This window comes from Chenopodium quinoa, unplaced genomic scaffold, assembly GCF_001683475.1.
Source record: "Chenopodium quinoa cultivar QQ74 unplaced genomic scaffold, ASM168347v1, whole genome shotgun sequence".
Classification (NCBI taxonomy): domain Eukaryota; kingdom Viridiplantae; phylum Streptophyta; class Magnoliopsida; order Caryophyllales; family Amaranthaceae; genus Chenopodium; species Chenopodium quinoa.
The window spans coordinates 158,827-183,291 of record NW_018742441.1 but is presented as its reverse complement, the minus strand read 5'-3'; the positions used below and the strand labels follow the sequence as shown (position 1 = coordinate 183,291).

The 24,465-nt window shown below is 40.0% G+C and overlaps 1 protein-coding gene across 1 annotated transcript; it reads right to left on the bottom strand.

The window, feature by feature from the left end:
• Positions 1–1,119: 1,119 nt before the first annotated feature.
• Positions 1,120–14,162, bottom strand: LOC110716069 (putative amidohydrolase YtcJ). Its single transcript, XM_021894707.1, has 11 exons — positions 13,747–14,162; positions 13,381–13,660; positions 12,899–12,984; positions 12,668–12,775; positions 12,405–12,500; positions 12,202–12,300; positions 12,007–12,081; positions 11,677–11,808; positions 11,561–11,584; positions 2,238–2,329; positions 1,120–1,368 (listed from the first exon to the last, which is right to left on the bottom strand). The coding sequence occupies exons 1-11, from the start codon at positions 13,939–13,941 to the stop codon at positions 1,179–1,181; spliced, it is 1,377 nt and encodes a 458-aa protein (XP_021750399.1). The 5' UTR covers positions 13,942–14,162; the 3' UTR covers positions 1,120–1,178.
• Between the last annotated feature and the right edge of the window lie 10,303 nt (positions 14,163–24,465).

Here is a 24,465-nt window from a genome sequence, read left to right as displayed (position 1 = left end):
AAACTCTAGGGGAGAAACGCCTAGAATTTTCAAAAGTCCCTAGGAGATTCGAAAATTCTAAGCGTTTTACCCCGTAGAATTTTCCAGTTTTTTTTGCGTTTATTGTTTTTATCATAAATTTTGATTCCAAATTTGGATTAAAACAAATAATATATCGTTGGTAAGATCTGAAAGTCTACCTTTCCAACCCATTTGGAATCAAGTCAATATCATTTCTAGATCTTAATATATGATCGAAATAGTGCAAGGGTATTGGTTTTGGACCAAACTTAGTACTTTAGCCATATCTTAAGATCTAAAAATTATATTGATTTGATTCTAATTGGATTAGAAATTAGACTTCTAGAGCTTTCCAAAGATATATTATTTGTCTTAATCTGATTTCTGGATCAAAAGTTATGATAAAAACAAAAAACACAAAAACTGGAAAATTTTACTGGTGGAAACGCCTAGAATTTTCGAATCTCCTAGGGACTTTTGAAAATTCTAGGCGTTTCTCCCCTAGAGTTTTGAAAAAGTTAGGCGTTTTCCCCCTCCACAAAAAAAAACGATTTTAATTCCGGCGATGTGTCTGATGACCTTGCTCTCGGTCGGTGGTGGTTTGTTGGGAGGAGAGAATGATAGATTGAGTTAGAGGCCAAAGAAGAAAAACATGGAATACACGTGAAGGTATGTTTCTCCATTTATATTTAAATGCGGGCGAACGTTACCTGGTAAAATAAGGGCGCCGTTTAACAATCCCCTTGATGACGAGCAATGATGTGGCAAGACCGCTAGACAAAGACAATCAATCGACCAAGAACCAACCCTCAACGAGTAGCTATTGATGCATATATAAGTGTTAGGTCATGGGGCTTCAATAAGCATCGCAATAGCAGCGAGCCATAGCTCACCATCGATTGAAGGCAGGTAGGAGCGAGCTATAGAAAAAATGTCAGTTGTCATATACTTGCTTTTTTTCCCTATCATTTTGCTTCCACTTGCACTACAACCCAACAAAAGTAATCATAAACACTAAAATAGAAATACTCAGTAGAATCATAACCATAATCGTACTGCTACATGATAATGATACATGATTATGCCTGACGAAGAGATCATATACATAATCGTACTGCTTTTAAAGGTGTTCCTACAATGATATTGACAAAAGATATTGATGTTTGACCCCGCCTTAATCACACAACATTCTTTGAAGAATAGGCTTGAATTCCACCAACATATGTAGCCTCTACAGAAGCAAATGCTTCAGCTATAAATTTCTCCCATGAGTTTGTGGACAATACAACAAAATCTGCCCATTTTCCTGGAGATACTGACCCTATTTCTTTGTCAAGAAAACACGCACGAGCTGCTGAAATCGTGTGCCTGCATGCAGAAAATTTTGTTATGTTTAAGAGTTGTTTTTATTGGTTTATGAAAATAAAATGCACAAGCACAAGCTGGAGTGAAGGATTAAGACTAAAATCTCATAGAGGCTTGTACATGTAGTATAGACTCCCTTCTTTTCTTAAGCCAAAATTTCCTTTGGTAGAAGCTAACAACTTTCTATAATGACATAATAGAATTATATGCGATTAGCTAGCTAATTGTAGGAAAGATAATGTTTTATTTACTTATTGTTACTATAATTAACAGGCAAGTTTCAATTTCAGTAAGTTCCTTTCTAATACACATTACTAATGATTATACTCGTAACTGCATAACATTACATGAACTACATCTAGAATATACACTTCCTCTATCCCCGTTTAATTTTACACGTGTAGATGACAAACTTAATAATAATGAGAACACACCATAAGTTTTGTGTGTGTTCCGTGTGTGTGTGGAGTGACCATTCACACCGAAAGACATTCATTCCTCCTGAGCTAAGCCTATATCAGGTTATCTAATCTAGTACTCTAGTATGTTAACTACGCCCCTGCAATATGATCGTGAGAGGAATAAGGCAAGAGAAAGCCTCATTATATAACCTTGCCGGGATATTGAATGTGGGACACTAGGACTTCAAGGTAAGAGAGTGACAAGCCAAGCAAAGCTGACATACTATAACCCTAATACTTTGATAGTGTTTCTAGAGTCACTAACAGAAGAAACTCTATGAGGTTTTCCGTAAGCAGGTCTACAGAATGGCTCTTGAATGATTTTAGTATTCAGATATGACAAACTAAAAAAAGCTCTCACTGGAAACATCAATCATAGGGGGTCTACAGAAGACAAAAGATGAGCCTTACGCATCAAGTGCATCATTGAGTGAGAGGGATTCAGATGGAATCCATGATGTTTCCCACATTGGTGGAACCCTTTTTACTGCTGTCCTAATGTTGTTCTGTAGACACCCATTTGTGTCTCCCCAAAACCAAACCCAGTGATGAGTAACTTTCACGACAAATCATAATCGAATGAAACGAAAGTGTGGAAAGTCTAGTGTTGCGGAAAGTTTTTATTTATTTTCTCTTCTCCCTGTTTTTGAAAACTTTATTTTAAGAAAATAGTCAATCCAGTTTGGTTGGTCCGTGATATGGGTCTAATACTGGTGTAGTTGGATGGGGCTTGCAAAGACCTTTCCAACGATATATTATAAGCCCAATTCCGATGAATATTGAGGAAGTTATGGCCAAAATACTAAACTGGGTCCGGTTTGAGCTTTATATGCGGCCCAATAATCTAAAGGACAGCCTATTATTAATTATCATTCCTAAAACTATTAGGATTGATTATAGTCTTCTAGAATATTCTAGAAGGTTCTTTTAAATCCTACTGGGGTTAGGATTGATAATTATGTTTTAAAGAGTTTGAAATTGAATAAAACTACTCCTTTTAAGAATCCTTGTTTTGTACGAAGTGGAATATATTCAGATTTTATTTTCGTGCCTCATAATATTTATCCAAATTTTAAATGGTTGGATAGATCTTTAAATTATCTTTCCAATGATATATTATAATATTAAATCCGAATTATAACGAAAAAGATATGAATGAGACATGAAACTTTATCCAAAACTGACACCCTTTCACTATTTTGGACATATCTTTTTATCTACAAAATATTTTAATCTGATTTTAATTGGGTTGTAAAGTAGACTTTAATATCTTTCCAACGACATATTATATTCCTTATTTGGACTTCTGGATCAAAAGATATGATAAAAACAAAAATGCGTTAAAAACAGGCTTGGCGCCTGACTCCAGGCATTGGCAAGATCTAGAAACACCTAGCCACTATTTTCTTGATTATTCTCTCTCTCTCTTTTTCTAAACTAGCCTTTTCTCAAATACAAAATTCCGCATTCACAAGATCTAGAAACACCTAGCCATATTCGAAGTTGCCTTCGCCCTAGACGTGAAAGGTTTAATTTCTGAGGGTTTGGTCCCAAATCTCTATTTCAATTATTTAATTTAATTGTTTGTTTATTGTTTTCCTTGAAGTTAATAACGTGTGTATTTTGTTATTAGAAAGAGGTACGAGGCATCCAAGTAAGTACTTTAATGGTTTAATTGATATTATGATGTAGAAATCATGCTTATATTGTTATTATGATATTCCTAGTATCATGTTTAGGGTAAATTTAATATCAAGTATGATTAAAAGTGTGATGCTTCCTATGTTCTTCCTAATATTAATTCATGTTAGTATCATGTTAGGGTTAAAGATTTGATTTTTATTGCTCAGTGACATGCTAGGATTTGTTATTAATCTTGTTAGTATCATGCCTAGGATCTTGCTATTTCTATTATGCTTTAATATTAACGTGAACATGATTATGATTATAATTGTTATAATTTATGATTATTATTATTATTATTATTTTGATGATGATTATTTTATTTATGATGATATTATCATTATTATAATTATTATTCATGATATTGATTATTTATTATGTTGCTTGATATTTATTTTATTGCTTGATCACCTATTATGCATGTTTAAAGGGAATTTGTACTTGTAATCACGCTTAATAAGATAATTAATAATCTTGTTAGGGTTAATATGATTATAATTCAAGTGATCGCCAATAATAGTTTATTTGTGCATTAATATTCAACCAACATAGATTAAACAGGTTTAGGGTTAATCCTATTGATTGCATGTTAATCAGAAAGCGCACATGAATACGAGTAGAATAAAGTAGAGGCCTATTATTAGGGCAGGTTCAATCTCTTTTAGGTTGGATTTGTACCTTCATCCCCGAACCCTTATTTGGTTCATGACCTTATGGAGTTGACGATCTCTTGGATCGTTAAGGGGTGTAACCTTCACCTCGTGAACGGTTTACAAGTTCCTAAAAAACTTGTTGGCGACTCTTTTGCTCTATCTTCTTCCCTTTTGGACGCCACCGTACTTTAGTGTATGATCACAGTGGGGTTCAAGCTAGTGGGATTTTTAAAGGCTTGAAATTATTCCCTACAGTTTTTGGCGACTTCACTGGGGAGGATTTCTATTTTAATTCCTGAATTTGTTTCGGCAATGATTTAGAATGAGTGGATGAGACTCAAAAAGTTCTAAGTATTTCATGTGCGTAATTTTGATTAACATTATTGTCATATGCATAAAAAGGTTCTCAATGGAAAGACCATCCGTAATGAGTCAAAAACATAGGATTTTACACGTAGGAAATTTGAGAAATGTCTTTCACAACTAGGACTGAAATAACACCGCGCGAAACTGGATGATTTTATTGAGCACAGAAAGCTGCTGAGGCATGTGGGAAGTAGCGTCAGGGGCCAGAGCTTGGCGCCAAACATTTAGCTGTAGCGTTAGACGCCAGTATTGGCGCCAGGCGCTACAGTTAAAAGTTGGCGCCAGTCTCTGTTTGCTGGCGCCAATTTCCCCCAATACCGAGCCAGAAATATGCGTTCTAATTTCGACCGGTTTTTCGTATTGTTTGCTCGATCCTGCTTCCTGATTGAATTTTTTCTCACTTTTCTGAAACCCATATGTGTTCTACATATGGACATAACCCCCTGGGAATTCATGCTCTATCTACCCGATTGAACGCTCCTGGCAACAAAGGGTACATCTGAGAGGTTGAATTCACCAAACCATGGAACTGAGTTTTTTCTAAAAACTCGCGGTGTCCTATCCACACGCGTTAACCCTTCACGATTAGGCTTCTACGCGATGCATCTGGAAAATTAACCATGGACCCTATTTGACTAAACCATATCCCGAACTTTAGAGAACTAGAGCCATGGTTAGGTTGCGAACTCATTGCATCATATTGTGCCTACTTGACTAATTGTGCATTATTTGTTGTGCATACTCTATGTGGTTTTTTCTTAACCGTTTGTTTGACTTGTGTTAAGACTAAATAAACTGATTAATGACTAAAGGACTTTGTTTAATTAATTAATTAATTAATTTGAGCTAATAAATAAACATAAAATCGAGTCATAGCTCCTTTAAGTCAACCCAGATTTTTATTCCCGTATACTGCACAAATGTCAACTTGTTTTGGTCATATCTGGAGTTCTAGAAAGAACTACGAGTCTTACAGCCTATGAATCTGTAGCCCCGAGTTTTATCTTTAATTTGGCGTTGGTTTCATCCCAATCAGAGTCGCAGATAAAAAGTTATGACTAAAATACCACAGTCTATCCAGTTTAATGCATATACGTGAAGTCTTAACTTAGTCTTTGCTTGAGTCTAGTCACATAGTCTAGCCACATGGTCATGACACGAGTCTTAAAGTACCATCTAAACTCACTAGTCTTAGCACACACTTTGAGCACATGTCACCATGGCCATGTCTTAGGTTCATGCATGAGTCGGTCTTTTCTGTCATTTGAGTTGGGGGTACATTCTATCCCTAATTCTTCATATCCCTCCACCTCCATCATTTTTTTCTTTTTTTTTTTCACTTTCTATTCCATCTTTCTTCACTCCTTCCATCCATGTGTGTTGAATCGAGTTTGAGTCATATGATTGACAAACAAAAAATGAGGGTAATGATGAAACAACACAAGACAAGAGACGAGCTTCAACGAAAAGATTTCATGACCTCTTTTTCTGTTTCTTTTTCATTTTTTTTCCTTTCCCCAATAAGTCTAGCATAGGCACCTTTTCCTTTCCTTAGATTTATTTTGTAGGATTTTTATTGTTTTCCTTTTTTCTTTTAATAAAATGAGCATTTATTTCCTTATATATGATCATTTCATTGCATTGCATTAAAAAAAAAAAAACAATGTCGAATTAAGCACAAGGTATACCAATGATTTGAGTCACCCCTTGTAGCCACATCATATCTCCTTTCGCCTTTCTAATTTACAAATCCTTTCTTCATAAACCACTTTGAGCTTCGTCTAACGATAGACCTTTCTTTTTTCAACCTACATCTACCTAACCTTGGGATGGGATGGTGTGTAACTTATGCAATTTTAAGAAAGCTTGAGCAAATTCAAAAGAAAGCAATAGCAAAAAATAAACAATAATAGAAAAAGCAAAAAAATAAATAAAAGTGTACAAAAGGGTAAGTGTTCCAATGTCTTTGATATGAAAATATCTTTGATAAGAACACGTCTCAGAGTGCGTCTCTTATCGAGTGCTCGGTACCGTGCCTGAGAAACATGAATGCCAAGTAAGTGATGGACCGCATGATCAGGATTACCCACACTTATTAAAATAAAATAAATGCTAAAGCAAAAGAAAGAGCTAAAAAAAGAGTAGAAAACCTCAAGCATGAAAATACAAATATTCAAAAGCAAGGTTGCACACCTTGGGGGCTTATCTAGGGTCTTGAGCCTTTATCCCCTTCTTCTTCAAACCTTTAGCCTAACCACGTTACAACCCTTAAAAAGACCTTTTTGAGGTATACACACACTTGTGCGAGGTTCGGCTAGAGCTACGTTCGGCCTGATTCCTAACGGATACGTAGGCAACCTCACATCGAGATGCGGCCGTAATAAACATGCATTCATATTCACATTCACACACTTACACCATGATCATATCAAGGGATCTCCAATGCTCATCCCTATTCATTTAGAGCTAGATTTGGGGGCTTAATCCCTATATTATTAGCTTACCTAGCCTAAGAGTCACCACCATTTGACTCTTTTCAATAACATATTTTTCCACACACTTAACCCTTGCGGCCTAGCTTTAGAGTCACTTTCACACACATCACAGATACATGACCAAATATACTTCCCTTAGGAATCCTTTGTCATGAAATCTTAACGCTGAAGCATGCTTCGTCAAAATCAATCATAATTGTCATTACATAGAAGTATGAAGTGCTTAGTCTCCGTGCCTAAGTTACCCAAATACTTTCATCATGGAGTCAACAGTTGAGATAGCCTAGGCTGAATTAATCCTTGAACCTTGAGAGATAGTATCAAACAACATTTGACTAAGCTCATTCAACATGCATCTTCAAACTTTTGATTTTCTTTTTCACGTCTTTCTTTTTCGGGAGAAAGTCGGTACCCTCCACAATTGACGGAAAATTTTTGCTTTTTTGCTTTTTTCGAGTCGTACGATCACATTACAATGCACACACGAGTCATGTACACATTGAGTCATGTCGTGTCATATCATTTTGATTTGAGTCTAACACATGTGTCATTACACTTTGAGTCGAGTCAACCTCGAGTCAGTCATATCGAGTCAAGTTTATACCTTCAGTCGTGTCAAGTCGATGAGTCAAGCAACATTAATCCTTAGGTCAACCCTAAGATAATTAAAAATATTGGCAAAGTTCTATAGTAAAAAATAAATACAGGTGCAGCAGAACAGGGGAGACCCTACTCCAATTCTTGGCGCCAGAGATATCTCAGCAACGACAGAGCTCGAAGCCTCCCAGAAAGGTGATTTCGACCTCATGCAGCAATTTCGGGTTCCTTGGTACGCCAGTTAGCCCCTATAAGCAATTTGACATGATTAAGTAGTCGGTTTGATTACAATTGCAATAAGTGATCGATTTGACGAAAAATTGTCTCACTTAGCTTAAGCGCCTAAAACACTGGCTCATTACAATCGGTTCAAAAGCAAGCACTTAAACGACAATATTTCCAAATATGGATTGTCGCGCATTCTTATTAAACGACAAAGTTTTCCAAAAATTGGATTGTCATCCCCAACTGACAATATTTCCAAAAATGGATTGTCGTGCATCTTCTTCTACGACAATTTTTCCAAGATTGGATTGTCATCTCTGGCAAAGTTTCCAAGCGTGGATTGTCGTGCTCCTTCTTTGTTTGGCAATTTTTTCCAAGTTCGAATTGTCATCGCTGGCAAGTTTTTCCGAGATTGGATTGTCATACACCCAGTTCCCTATAGCAAAATTTCCCAAAGGATTGTTGTAGGTTTCTATTCATCATAAATATCGGCAAAAGTTCCTCAACGTGGATTGTCATTCATTTAAGTAAGTGGCAAATTTTCCCGAAGTGGATTGTCGGTCGACTCTTTTTTGCAAATGTTCCAAGACGCGGATTGTCAATAGTGGCAATATTTTCCCAAAAGGATTGTCGCATACCGTTGGCAAATTTCCAAGGTGGATTGCTTTCAAGAGTTATATTCCAATATGTGGATTGTCGATCATAGCAATGTTCTTATGAAAGATTGTTACGAAGCATTGACAACTTTCCCTAAATCGGATTGTCATACATCATACAAGAGTTGTGTTGGCAACTATTCCCAAAGAAAAGAGGATTGTCATCACAGCAAAAGCACCGACATACTGGTTCACAAGCAGCAAAGCGCCGACGTACTGGCATGGCAGTATTAAGGATTACAAAGCAGTGATCTTTTCGAAGACTATCACAGCGGAAATTGAACATATAAAAAAGAAGCTCTTTGTTCAGAGACGCGTGAACATATCAAAAAGAAGCTCTTTGTTCAGAGACGAGTGAACATCAAAACAACAAGGTGGCGTTCCCTAGATTGTGGAGAGTTGTCACAAACAACTGAGGATTGTTTCAAGAGAAGCAATCTTCGATAGTATTCCCTTGGGTGTGGAATATTATCAAAGCGGAGAGGATAGTTTCAGGCGAAGAAATCTTCTAATTTGGAAGCAGTTACAAGCGTAGCAGTTTTCAAGCGGGATGGCATTCTCTAGCTTGCAGGAGGTCATCAAAGCAAATCGGTTACTTTCAGAGACGTGTGCTCGACGGTGCAAGATACGCGTTTCTTAACTCTTCTATCTGTTTAACTAATGCTAGTTTTGCAGGTATCGGCGTTACAAGATTGATTTAGGATCGCAGAACGTTCTGAATCATTCTCCGTCCCTATCGCTACTTTGACTTTCGTTTTCGAAACTTGCGTTTCTCCAAACTCAGTCAAAGTGGGGGCTTCTGTAGACACCCATTTGTGTCTCCCCAAAACCAAACCCGGTGATGAGTACCTTTCACGTCAAATCATAATTGAATGAAACGAAAGTGTGGAAAGTCTAGTGTTGCGGAAAGTTTTTATTTCTTTTCTCTTCTCCCTGTTTTTGAAAACTTTATTTTAAAAAAACAGCCAATCCAGTTTGGTTGGTCCGTGATATGGGTCTAATAGTGGTGTATTTGGATGGGGCTTGCAAAGACCTTTCCAACGATATATTATAAGCCCAATTCCGATGAATATTGAGGAAGTTATGGCCAAAATACTAAAATGGGCCCGGTTTGAGCTTTATATGCGGCCCAATGATCTAGAGGAGAGCCTATTATTAATTATCATTCCTAAAGCTATTAGGATTGATTATAGTCTTCTAGAATATTCTAGAAGGTTCTTTTAAATCCTAATGGGGTTAGGATTGATAATTATGTTTTAAAGAGTTTGAAATTGAATAAAACTACTCCTTTTAAGAATCCTTGTTTTGTACGAAGTGGAATATATTCAGATTTTATTTTCGTGCCTCATAATATTTATCCAAATTTTAAATGGTTGGATAGATCTTTAAATTATCTTTCCAATGATATATTATAATATTAAATCCGAATTATAACGAAAAAGATATGAATGAGACATGAAACTTTATCCAAAACTGACACCCTTTCACTATTTTGGTCATATCTTTTTATCTACAAAATATTTATATCTGATTCTAATTGGGTTGTAAAGTAGACTTTAATATCTTTCCAACGACATATTATATGCCTTATTTAGACTTTCGGATCAAAAGATATGATAAAAACAAAAACGCGTTAAAAACAGGCTTGGCGCCTGGAATCAGACCTGGCGCCTGGCGCCAATAGCCAATGCCTGGCGCCAACCTCGTTTTGCGTGCGTCAGTCTCTGTTTTGTTAATTTTATCTTTTTGGCTGATTTTCTCTATAAATATCGTATTAAAAACTCCGTTTTTATTCATCAACAATCAGTTTTCTTTCGCAATCATTAATTCTCTAACTCTCTCTTAATCAATCACCAACTCTCATCAAGATTTTCTTGATTATTCTCTCTCTCTCTTTTTCTAAACTAGCCTTTTCTCAAATACAAAATTCCGCATTCAAGAGATCTAGAAACATCTAGCCATATTCGAAGTTGCCTTCGCCCTAGACGTGAAAGGTTTAATTTCTGAGGGTTTGGTCCCAAATCTCTATTTCAATTATTTAATTTAATTGTTTGTTTATTGTTTTCCTTGAAGTTAATAACGTGTGTATTTTGTTATTAGAAAGAGGTACGAGGCATCCAAGTAAGTACTTTAATGGTTTAATTGATATTATGATGTAGAAATCATGCTTATATTGTTATTATGATATTCCTAGTATCATGTTTAGGGTAAATTTAATATCAAGTATGATTAAAAGTGCGATGCTTCTTATGTTCTTCCTAATATTAATTCATGTTAGGGTTAAAGATTTGATTTTTATTGCTCAGTGACATGCTAGGATTTGTTATTAATCTTGTTAGTATCATGCCTAGAATCTTGCTATTTCTATTATGTTTTAATATTAACTTGAACATGATTATGAGCATGATTATGATTATAATTGTTATAATTTATGATTATTATTATTATTATTATTTTGATGATGATTATTTTATTTATGATGATATTATCAATATTATAATTATTATTCATGATATTGATTATTTATTATGTTGCTTGATATTTATTTTATTGCTTGATCACCTTTTATGAATGTTTAAAGGGAATTTGTACTTGTAATCACGCTTAATAAGATAATTAATAATCTTGTTAGGGTTAATATGATTATAATTCAAGTGATCGCCAATAATAGTTTATTTGTGCATTAATATTCAACCAACATAGATTAAACAGGTTTAGGGTTAATCCTATTGATTGCATGTTAATCAGAAAGCGCACATGAATACGAGTAGAATAAAGTAGAGGCCTATTATTAGGGCAGGTTCAATCTCTTTTAGGTTGGATTTGTACCTTCATCCCCGAACCCTTATTTGGTTCATGACCTTATGGAGTTGACGATCTCTTGGATCGTTAAGAGGTGTAACCTTCACCTCGTGAACGGTTTACAAGTTCCTAAAAAACTTGTTGGCGACTCTTTTGCTCTATTTTCTTCCCTTTTGGACGCCACCGTACTTTAATGTATGATCACAGTGGGGTTCAAGCTAGTGGGATTTTTAAAGGCTTAAAATTGTTCCCTACATGTTCAAAGGATCAATGTGTGTAACCTAATACATTGTCAGGAAACTACAGATATTAGAAGTTGGAAAAGTGCAAAAAAAAAAGATAGTAATGGCAAGAAGCTAAGTTTAGTTCGCACAGGCCAATCACATCCAAAAGCTAGTAGTGAGTGACTTGTTAGAAGTGAATGAAAGAGATAAGATCCATGTTCAGCCCGTTGCTTCCTCAATTTTCTTTCTACAGAAATAGCATCATCAAGAAGGTGCATCGGCTGCCAAAATTTACAAGAAATTTCAGAATTTCTGAACAATCTTTTAATATTGATGTGATGCAAAATAGAAACATCATAGGTGAACAAATTGTCTTCTTTTGAACTGGAATCAGATGAGATGAATGATCAAGTATGTTGTAAAGCCAATAAAAAAAGTATTATATGAGAAAATGCAAGGAACAATGTCCCCAATCAAACCTGTACCGAAGCAACAACGTCTTGTTTACCAAATCGAGCAGCTGAACCAGGTGCCAAATGCTGAGTATGTTCAATCTGAAATAACATGACCAAGAACTCGGGACAGTAATAAATAAGATTTAAACATGCAACAATGTACGGTGGTCACATCATAATTGCAGGCCACTTAGCAGATCACAACGAAAATTTACTTACCCTAAATCTTCGGTCCCTTTCTCCATTCTCTGAAGCAACTGAGTCATACACATCCAAGATTAAGTCATTCGCCTTATCGTCAATAGCATGAATGGAGACCTGGTATAGTAATGAAAAGCGCTTATAGAATTTTTATCCTATCCTGACAGCTTGAGCCTTGAGAGCATCTATTGAGTAAAATAAATGCAGTGTCAAGGGACCACCTGCAGCCCAGATTTGTCAGAAAGTGCAGTCATGTCGAGCAGATTGTCAAGGTCCATCACTTGAAAGCCTGAACTCTCAGGATTATCAGCATATGGCTGTATAGGAAAATCAAGAATCAAGAGTGCACAGTTCATCATAATTACAACTTTCATTCCAAGCATTACAAGAATTGACAAAATCTGGTACATAAGCATTCATTAACATCAAAATGACCAATCAGAATCAATTAAAATGGAGTAGATATTAGCTCGTACATGCTAACCTCATAAAAGAGGGCACTGTTAGACCCCAACGCTCCATCTAAGAAAGCCTTGACACCACTAAGGTAAAGCCATTTGCTAACCATACGACCTGTCGTCTGCACAAGATCCTGATTAAGCAGTATATGTAAGCCCATAGTAAATAATTAAAAAAAATAGATTGACTGGATATCTTCAAAAAGAATAAAAAAAAACCAAATAAATATTTTTGATAACAGTACAGTGGTACATACAGATACGCGTGACCAGGTTTCAAGGGGAAAAAACAAACAAACTCTGATCATCATATTTCCAGAAGCATTTGCCCAGTTGTAGACATCTGCCAAACCATATGAAGGGGAAAATTCAATTTAAACATTCAGCAAGAAAAGAAAAATGTTAGAATTATTTGATTGCTATAATAACTAACACATGGTCAGGTCAACAAGCAAATTATCAAACTAAAAAACAAAATATCACGAACTGCATTCCTCTTGTAGGGATTTTAATTAATCACTTGGCCATTGGACTAAAAGCTCTGTCCAGAGGAAACACAATTTGTGCAGATAATATTAAAATGATCATTCAAATAGCATACAAAAAACGGATACAATATGAGAATAGCGTGTAAAAACCAAGAAATATTTCAAGAAAGAGAAAACAAGATAACAACATTATAAAGGAAAAAACTTTTGGAAATAGAGAACATATAAGCAAAATTTGTGTACTTCATAACCTGTAAAATCTTGCCATGGTAACTCTGATGAAGAACCAGGAACATATCTTCCCATATCAACCACTGTTGTTACACCTTTGGTCAAAGCATAATAGCTGGCCTTTACTAATGCTTCCCTCCTTTCATCAATGGTGGGTTCTGGGATACTTGGAAGAATAAGCTGTCTTGCAGCATCTACCAGGAATCCAGTAGGATCTTTTGTTTCTCGAGTGATTCCAGCCATCTTGATTGCCAGTGAATTAGCCAAACCCATATGACCATCCATCCGTGATAGCCAAACCTGCAAGATAGTGTAGCATAAATATTTAAAGCTTCAAAGTATTTAAGCTGCAAAGAACCATGTCAAATTTGAAGTTTTAACTTTACAGGATTTTGAGGACTTATATCATCAATCCAATTTGCCATTGGCAGTTCTCCTCCCCAAAGGTCATTGTTCCATCCACCACCCAAAATCCAAACACCTTCCTTCTTACCTGCAATGTTTTTAAAGACAAGTTTAAAAAAAATTGTATTAACTGAGAAGAAAGAGAACAACCAGAAGGTGCATCCTCCAACATACATAAAAGTCTAGTTCTTTTTTAATCCTAAGATGTAACCAGTGACATGGGTTCAAAATATATACTCTTAAGGGATCAGGATATCTAACTATCAAATCTACCATTTAAAGTAGAACCCACATACTACCATTAGCCTCCCTAGTCTCAACTACCAAATGTTGCATAACCAAGCCTATTTAACCACTGCTGCATTTAAGAGTGATTGTGTACTTCTCTCAACATGAATGTTTACACATAAGAAAGGGTCTCACAAGATCTCATGAGATTTTATCCATGTTCAGACCCTAAATCTAATGTAGAATTGTTCACATTTGACAAAATGAGACATTGAACAGACAACCGGTATCAAAGGAATAACCAGATCATCTTAATGGTGCACATAGCCAATTATGACTATCTATAAAGAGAGTTTATACATGGTCACTGAAAGAAGAAAAATGTCGGCAGTTCCTGTAGCAGGTAAATAAATCTAAACCTGGAAAATTCATAAATGAGAGCTTTTCTCTTCCACCAGCAGCTGAAATGTGGACAGGCCACCAACCAAGCTAAGTTGTAGGTTCACTAGGTTGAGGATTTCATTACAAATGCCATAAATTAACTTCTCCCTTGTATATTCATAAGATCTTATTTAATTATTTTGTTTTGGAGCATCTTTATGCAGCGCATAAAAGAAGATTAGATGCAACAGGTTGTAGAGTCGCAATAGATTGTTCTTGTGCCCAATATTATTCCTTCATGGGCTAGTAGGCTACAGCTGCTCACTAAAAGGATCCGTTTTATTGGTTACTACCAAGATAGAATTGTTCTTGTTACTTTTGGTCCAGGTATGATGCTAGCTAGTACAGTTTCCCATCATATAGATGTCATTTTTTGGTCCAAGCATCTATAATTTGCAAACATAGCCCTCAAGAACGGAAGAGCAAAGGCTCTAGAAGTGATTGGTTACGACAACAATTTACCCATTCTTTATTTCACAATACTTATCCTACTTTCAATTCAAGTGAATTCAAACTGACTGTGCTAATTATATCCTTCTTCTCTTATAGATTAGTTATCCACTAAATATTATCTCTTTAAGTTTTTATAATCTCTTAAATCCAAAGCAAAGCCACTTTATGATGCATGGGATACCCAAAAATAATTTTTCATTCAGCAATTTGTAATAATAATTGTTCCAGCCATTTTGTATTATAAAGCTCCTTAAAGTTTACATACTTTTAACAGCGGCTTTAATCTTCATAACAAACTTCTGTTTCGTACTGACACCATGTAGTTCCACTTGAGTCATCTGCTTAACATGAGATAAAAAGATATCAAATTTCACTGACAACCAAAAGCATTTCAAATATATAGTGGCATGTAACAGGTTAGCACTTAGCAGTAATCAGTAATGTCACATAGACTGGAAGATTAGTGTTCAAACAGCTTCACTTTTGCATCCTACCAAAATAGCAATGCATTGATAATATTTTCTAACATACTACAATATGTTTTTAGCTGTTTTAGAAGATATTAAGAGTACTATTATCAAAATCTACTTTTTTTTTTTTTAAGCTTTTCATAAAAGTTTCCTACTTTTATTACACTCGCAATAAATAATAAATCAAACTTTAGTCACCAAGACTATATATACTCATATAGGACTGTTAATATCATTATGTAACAATTGGAAAAGTCGACCTCAATCTCGTTTGTAATACTTTTAGTCAAATTTGCTTTTTCATTACTTTTATAAACCATCATCAATCCTATTTTTATCACACATCAAAGTGATCAAACCCTTTTGTCCCTACTTATATTCAACTGAGTGAAGTAATAAAAAAAAATTTATTTATTTATATCTCAAACGAGTATTACATGCAATAACCCGAGACATAGACGAGTCCACAAGAGATTCGCTTTTCGGATAAACATGTAGTCCACCATAAAGCAAGTGCAAATGGGAATCTATAAATCCAGGAACCACAACTTTTCCCTCCAAATTCAATTTCTCCGTTGTCCTTCCTTCTAATTCCTTCAATTTAATAACTGTTTCGGTTCTTATTAGCGGAGTAATTCCGCTTCTTTTGCTTTACTGGTCGACACGTTGGGTCAACATTAAGCTTATGGGAGATGAGGTCTGAACTTATCCCGGGCATATCAGCTGCCGAGAAAGCAAACACATCTCTGTTGTCCCGAAGGAGCTGAATAAGTTCACAACGGGTGTTCGGATCAAGGTCCATCCCGATTGTTACACATTTCTCAACGTCTCCTTCGGCCAACTCAACTGTTTCAGTCTGTTGGTCCATGTCCATTGCTGATGGACTGGACTCTTCATAATCTGGCCTGCTGCCTATGTCAGCAGGTGTTCCAGTCTTTTTGTTCTTCGGCTGGCTCTCTGAGTCTTGCGGTTCAGCTGAAGAGCTAGCATTTTCCCTTTCGGGCCCTTTACCTCTGGGTTCAAATCCTTGAGCCGAAGCACTTAGGCCTTTCGGCCTTTTTGTGCTTGGCTCTCTTTCTTTTTCTTTCTCCTCCTCATCCTTGTCGTAATCTGGGCGACTACTGGATGGCTTGAGGTAGTTGCACCTTCGGGCGTCCTTTTGGTTGCCCTGTATCCTTTCGGGGAAGCCGGCGTCTGAGACGTAAATCATCAGCTGATGATAAGTTGAGACGACCCCTTGGATCTCATGAATTATGGGTCTCCCCAAAATCACGTTGTACACTGAAGGAGCGTCAATGACCAAAAATTCAATCATGACGTTCCTGGCTGCCTCATCGCAGCCGATGGTGATAGGAAGTGTCACCTTCCCATCTGGATAAGTTGAAGCCCCGTTGAACCCGGATACCGGGTAGGGTACCGGCGTAAGGTGCTTGGGCTTCAGCTTGATTTGATTGTAGGCCTTTCGGAACAGAATGTTTGCTCCGCTGCCACCGTCAACAAGGACCTTACTGACGTCGTGGTTGGCCACCGTGGCGATGATCACCAACGGATCCTCGTGAGGGAACGTTATCCCCCGGCAGTCGGCGGCTGTGAACGTCATGTTCGGCACCGGCGACTGGGGAGATTGAATGTCAGCGTTGTTCACCTGGTGAGTCAAAGCTCTAAGGTGTCGCTTGTGCTCCCTCCGAGAGTATATTCCTCCCGAGATAACATTGATCGGAGGGAATTTCCCCTCCGGCTTTTTACTGTTCTTCCGGGGGAAGTCGAGGTCTTGCCGAGAGTCCTTTGCTGACTTCTCGGATTCTTTTTTCTCGCGGTGATCCGCGATGTATTTTTTCAAGTATCCCTTCCGGACCATGTCCTCTATCTGGTCCTTCAGTTGGATACACTCCTCAGTGTTGTGTCCCGAAGACTCGTGGAACTCGCACCACTGATTTTTATTTTTTCGCTGATACCACTCTGGGAGTGGTCTCGGCTTTCAGTAACTCTGCTCCTCCTTCGTCACGCTGTAAATTTTGGCGCGTGGAAGAGAGAGCGGAGTGTAGGACTCGTATCTGCCTGTGTATGAGGCAGATTTTTCCTTCTTTGGGTCGCTGGCCGAAGATTGCTCCGAGGCCTTTGACTTTCCCTTCGCCTTATGGCCTTGGCCTTGGCCGAGGTCAAAAAATTGCTGGAGGCAGGCTTCATCGAGCCTTGCCAATATCCAGAATGGTTGGCAAATGTGGTGATGGTTCAGAAGGCAAATGGTACCTGGAGGATGTGCGTTGACTTCACGGACCTAAATAAGGCTTGTCCGAAGGATTTCTATCCCTTGCCGAGGATCGATCAGCTAGTCGATTCGACAAGTGGCCATGCCTTGCTTAGTTTCATGGACGCATTCTCGGGGTATCATCAGATCTTCATGCACCCCGACGATCGAGCAAAGACAGCATTCGTCACGAACGCTGGGGTGTACAATTACAAAATGATGCCCTTCGGATTGAAAAATGCGGGGGCAACCTATCAAAGGCTGGTGGATCAAGTTTTTGCCGATCAAAAGGGCCGAAACATGGAAGTCTATGTCGACGATTCGATCGTCAAAAGCAAAAAACCTGAGGACCATGTTAAGGACCTGGCTGAAACTTTCGCCACCTTAAGGAAGCATCAAATGAAGCTGAATCCGAAGAAGTGTGTCTTCGGCGTGAAGTCAGGGAAATTCCTTGGGTTCATAGTCAGCAAAAGGGGGATTGATGCCAATCCCTCCAAAGTCAAAGCAGCGCTCGACCTTCCTGAGCCGAAAACAAAGCGGGATGTTCAGCGGCTCACCGGAAGAATGGCAGCCCTCTCGAGGTTCATTTCCAGAGCTTCGGATAAGGGGTTACCTTTCTTCAAAGCCCTGAAACTCCCGAAAACAAAAGAGCTCGTTTGGGAGGAAGAGCAAAAAGACGCCTTTAAACAGCTTCGGGAGCATCTGGCTCAACTCCCAACGCTGGCTAGCCCAGCTGAAGGAGAAACTTTGTACCTGTATGTGGCCGTTAGCCCAGCCACCATCAGCGCAGTACTGCTGAAGGAAGAAAGTAAAAGTCAGCAACCGATCTACTTTGTCAGTCATACACTGACGGATGCCGAGACTCGCTACCCTCTACTCGAGAAAGTCGCTTTCGCGGTAGTAGTAGCTGCTCGGAAGCTGAGGCCCTATTTTGATTGCCATCAGATAGTGGTCTTAACTGATCAGCCGTTGGAAAAAGTTCTCGGCAAGGTTGAAAAATCTGGTAGGCTAGCCAAGTGGGCTTTTGAGCTCACCGAATTCAGCATCAGCTACCGTCCGAGGGCTGCCATTAAGGCTCAAGCTCTAGCGGACTTCTTGGCCGAATGCTCATACCAAGAAGCGCTAGACAATGAAAAGAAAGTCTGGACCGTGTTTACGGATGGATCTTCCACCGAAAACGGTTCGGGGGCAGGAGTAGTGATAACTTCCCCCGAAGGCAAATCCTTTGAGTATGCACAAAAATTTTCTTTTAAGGCCTCGAACAACGAAGCCGAATATGAGGCAGCAATCGCCGGCCTAGAATTGTGCATCTCCCTGGAAGCCGATCATGTCTGCCTGAAAACAGACTCTCAGCTAGTTGCATATCAGATTAGCGGCAGCTATGAGGCCAAAGAGCCCTCCATGATAGCTTATCTTGCCAAGATCAAGTCAGTCATTGCAGAGCTGAAAACTTTTGAGGTTCAGCTGATCCCAAGGGGTCAGAATACTCAAGCCGATGCACTTTCCAAACTTGCCAGTTCATCTCTTACCGAGCTAAACAGATCTGTATATGTAGAAGTGCGTCGAGAGAGAAGTGTCGACGAAGCACCTGAAGTGTGCTGCGCTGACCCAGAGCCTAGTTGGATGGACCCCATCCTAGCTTTCAAGCTTCGGGGAGAAACTCCCAAAGATAAAGCTTTGGCCTCCAAGATGAAGAGAACCAGCTCAAGGTTCATTGTCTTCAGGGGGGAACTTCTGAAAAAGTCCTTCTCAGCCCCATTGCTGAAATGCGTGGGACCAACAGATGCAGATTATATCCTACGGGAGATTCATCTCGGCATCTGTGGGAACCACATTGGGGGAAGAACCTTAGCCCACAAGGCATTGAGGGCTGGATATTACTGGCCCACCATGATTGCAGATGCTAAGGAGCTGGTTCGGAAATGCGAAAAATGTCAAAAATACGCTCCAGTTATCCATCAGCCAGCAAGGGATCTTCAGCCGATCCTTAATCCACTCTCGTTTGCCCAATGGGGACTGGATATACTGGGACCATTTCCAGAGGCTGTGTACCAGAAAAAATGGTTGATAGTTGGTGTCGACTACTTCGGTAAATGGATCGAGGCCGAAGCAGCCTCGAACATTACAGAGCAAACTGTCAGAAAATTTATCTGGCAGAATATCATCACTCGATTTGGCATCCCGAGAGTATTTGTCTTCGATCATGGGAGGCAATTTGATAACTTACCGTTGAAGCGGTATACAGATCAGTTCGGCATCAAACTGGCATATTTAGCGGTATGCCACCCGCAAAGTAACGGACAAGCCGAAGCTGCAAATAAACAGATCCTAAATGCCCTCAAGAAGAGGGTGGAAGATCAAAAGTCCAAATGGCTGGAGGAGCTCCCTGGAACTCTTTGGTCCCTTCGGACAACTGAAAAAGAGGCAACGGGCTATTCACCTTTTGAACTGGTGTATGGTGCCGAAGCCGTTCTTCCAGTGGAAATTGGCTCTGAGAGCCTACGAGTGCACCACTTCTCGGCTGAGAATGAGCAACTGATGAGGGAATCTCTCGATTTCCTCGACGAAGTAAGAGACTCAGCCCGAGACAGAATGGCCGCTTATAAGTAGAGAATCAGCAAATTTTATAACCGAAGGGTCCATGCAAGGCCTCTTAGAATTGGAGACCTTGTCCTTCGGAATGCTGCTGCAGTTCAGAAAGGCCGAATCCATGGGAAACTCTCAGCTGCATGGGAGGGACCTTATGAAATCTGTGATGAGCTTCAGCCAGGGACATACCGACTTCGGCAGTTGGATGGAACTGAGTTGAAAAATCACTGGAACGCTGATGTACTGAAAAAATATCATGTGTAAACCCTTCGGGGCAGAACAATCTTTGTAAGTACATTTTGAACTAATGAAAGGCCTTGGAGCCGCCATTTATATAAATGTTTACAACTTTTTATCCTTTCAAAGTTTTCTCGGTTCTATCTACTTTTTAAGGGTTTTTTATTCAGCCTCGTCAGAAACCTTCGCCTTCGGGTAACTGGGTTTCAGATTGCTGACAAAACTCGTCTTTTTAAAGAACACTTGTCTTTCAGCTGAAGTCAAACTTCAGTAAGACTTGTTCTCCAAAGACATGAGTCCATGGACAATTCTGGGATATTGCCTTAACTGAGCCTTGTATCCCAGAAAGCCATTATCCGAAACATTGCCTTCAGTTGGCCCTGTGTTTTGGATTTCCATTTTTCAAAGATAGACAGAAAATCAAGGATAACAGCAACAGTTGAAAATTGTTTATTCAGCCTCGTCTGAAACCTTCGCCTTCGGGTAACTGGGTTTCAGATTGCTGACAAAACTCGTCTTTTTAAAGAACACTGGTCTTTCAGCTGAAGTCCAACTTCAGTAAGACTTGTTCTCCAAAGACATGAGTCCATGGATAATTCTGGGATATTGCCTTAACTGAGCCTTGTATCCCAGAAAGCTATTATCCGAAACATTGCCTTCAGTTGGCCCTGTGTTTCGGATATCCATTTTTTAAAGAACTCTAGTCTTTCAGCTAAAGTCAAGCTTCAGTAAGATTTGTTCTCCAAAGGCGTTATCCGAAGCATTGCCTTCAGTTGGCCCTGTGTTTCGAATACCCATTTTGAAGAAATAAAGAAATTGTTTATTCAGCTGAAGCCATACTTCAATTTCTGGGGGGGCAAGAAGCACTACCAGTGCAAGTTTATGTTCAGCAGAATTGAAGAAATAGTAAAGCATTCAAAAACAAAGCAGCTGAAGAAAAGAACATCAAATTAATAATTTGTGCTCAGAAATTGAGCTACAAGTTCAAATAAACTGTATCGGCAGCCGCCCACAAGCGGAAAATAACAGCTGCCGAAATACGTACAGAAGCAAAAAATTAAACTGTTCTGTACGACAAGGCAAGCTGAAGCAAAAAACAAGGCAAAAAATTCAGAAAGCGGCAAGTCTAAAGTTGAGCGCATGATGAATCGCAAGATTCTGAAGACGACTGCCCGAGTTCCTATGCTTCAGCCCGAGGATCAGACTGGTCAGCATTGTTGATCCCCATGGTGGTCTCAGCCCCAGCAGTAGAAGAAGCAGGCTTTGCACTCTGCCGAGCCTCCCTTTCCCTCTGTTCAGCCTCCAACTCCATTCTCTCAGCTTCTTCTTCGGCTTCCTCAGCCTTAAGAATTTCAGCTTCGACTGGAGTTGCATACTTCATATGAGGGTCTTCGGGATTCTGGACCCATTCAGCACATTTGGACCAGTCCAGCTTCGGCTTAGCATGAAGGCAGACTCTTCGGCACACTCTGAACCCGTTTCTGAAACCCATTTCATATTCTTCCTGGGTATAGACACGGACTTTGAGTAGAGCCTCAGCATCAGCCAACTTCTTCTGGGTCTCCTCCAAGTCTTCCTTGGATTTCTTCAGCTCATCGGCGAGCTTGGAGGAGGAACCTTTCAGCTCATTCAGCTCCTGCTGAACTTGGGAAGCCTCTGTCTGAGCCTGGGCCACTTCTTCCTTTTTGGCCATCAGAAGATCCTCAGCCTCTTGGAGCTTAGCTCTCTGAGCTTCAGCAGCAGCAGCAGCCTCTGAGTGTTGGACATCCCTGGCTTGGAGCAGCTCTTCAGCAGCCATTCTGCTGGCTTCAAGAGCTTCTAGCCGTTGCTGCACTTCAGCTTGTGCAGCAGCTCCTTCCTGGATTCGGCTCTCAATGGCAGCCTTGAATTTGGAGACGTCCACTCCCATGTGCTCTTGGAGGAATTTTTCCCCTTCCATCAGTGGGGGAAAAACTTCCTTCTCCATAGCGTCGCAGAAGGTTCTGAAGGCTTCAGTAGCCTTTTTCTCGTATTCCTCACCCTTCTGCTGCTTCTCTTCAGCTGCTGCTTGCTTCAGCTTAGCAAGCTTTAACTCCTCTTCGGCTACTTTTTTGTCGTGCTCGGAAGCGTCTACCCTATCTTGTAGGGTATCTATCAGCTCTACAGTGAGAGTCTGATTGTGCACGAACTGAAAACAGGAGCACAAGTTAAAATAAAAAAATAATAATAAAATAGAGCTGAATTTTAGAGGAAATAAATGCAAGGAAAATCACCTGCATCATCAGCAGTTGGTTAGACCTGGCTGGGTCAGGAACTGATCTGCTGGATTCGCCCATCCCAGCAGTGGCCTTCAGCGACCAGATTCTTGCCCTATCTACTTCGGACGTGCCAGCAAAATCGCCGAAGTAGGCTGCAGCACCTTCTCGGTTCTGACCCCATATGAGGTCCCAGATGTGATCTGGGATTGGAATTCGGGGGGCCGAGAAACCCATTTCTCCAGATTGCAGAGTCTGGAAGGAAGGAAAGGATGATGACGGAGCTTCTTTAGCTTTGGATGGCTCAGCATCATCCTTCTCAGAAGAGTCAATTATTATGACCTCTTCTTCTTCAGGGGTGAGGACGAAAGCCTCAACCTCTCTTGCAATGTCTGCCGTGAAACCCTCAGCACTGGGCATCACGGCATCCTTATTCTTGTGCTCAGCAGCACTCTCCTGAACTTCTTCTTGGACCCCTCCCTTAGATTCGGGAGTTTTCTGATCCACCTCCATCTCAGGAGGTGGCGGAGGGGTCTTTTGAGGTGATTGAGGTTGTGGCCGGGGAACCCTCGGCGATCCATTGCCTTCCTCGGGTTCCCTTATTTCAACGCCGATGGTCATCGGCCTCCGCTGAAAGTCATGCGGGCCGATGATGGCCATTCTTCGGCGCCTTTTCTGAAGCGGCTGCTCGTCCATGTCTGAGTCTGAAGACTCTTCTTGTATCTGGTCTTCGGGACGAACAGGGGCTTTCCCTTCTCTGTGTCTGTTACTCTCTTCAGACTGTAAAAGACAGGGGGGAGGAAGAATATGAGTACAAAAAAAAAAAAAAAAAAAAAAAAAAAAAGAAGAAGACAAAGTTAAGTCTGAAAGCTCACCGAGGTCTTCAGCAAAGCCTCGTCTTCTTCAGCTGCCCTAGCTGCAGCTTCCTCTTCAGCAGCCCTGGAGGACCCTTCTCCTCCTTCACAAGCTTCAATAACCCGTGCAACCTCTTCGGCCGTACGGGCAGCTTCAGCTTCTTCGTCCAGCAGCTGAAACCAGAGATCTCTCTTCTTCCACCAAGGCTTCTGCCTCTGATACAGAGCAACAGCCTCGATTTGGAAGTGGGAAGAGTCTAGATGAACTTCCCTATGCCTCGGTTCAGTGACAGAGGGGGCCCGATCAGTTACAACTCGTTCTCGGTTGACGCCAAGACGAGCGTAGTTAATGCCGACGTTGGTCTCGTCCCGCTCTGAAAAAGAAAAGGGGAAAGGTCAGTTCAGTTAGGTTGGCACAACATAAAAAAGCGAAGTGAGGAGAAAAAGAGATAATTAAAAAGCCTCGGCCCCAGCCGAAGAAGCTTACCATCCTTAAACTTTCGGCTAAGGCCAACAGCTGCTAGCATGTTCTCTTGGAAAACATAATGCGTATCGGGGAGCCAAGTCTCCGGGATATGCTGCATTCGGCCGCTGACCCCTCGGTTCGGCAGCTTGCCGAAGATATTTTGTTGATTAAGGTTTGGATCTGGTCCGTTGTCTGCGGGGGGACCTAGACTTCCCATGTCGGGATCAGGCTCAGCAAGGTACCGGGGAGCGCTGAAGACGCAAGGGTGGCCCGGGTCCGTGGGTGCCCTAACCCAAATCCATTGACCTCTCCAGTCCTTGTCTGAAGAGTCGTTCGGCCACATGGTTAGGTACTGGGGCCGAGACTCAATCCGGTACCACCCAGAACCATGGCTTCCGTGCCCACTTTGAATATTTGGCACTAGCCGATGAAGCTTTTTGAAGCAGTGCAGGTTCGACACATACTTGAAGAACTTGCAGA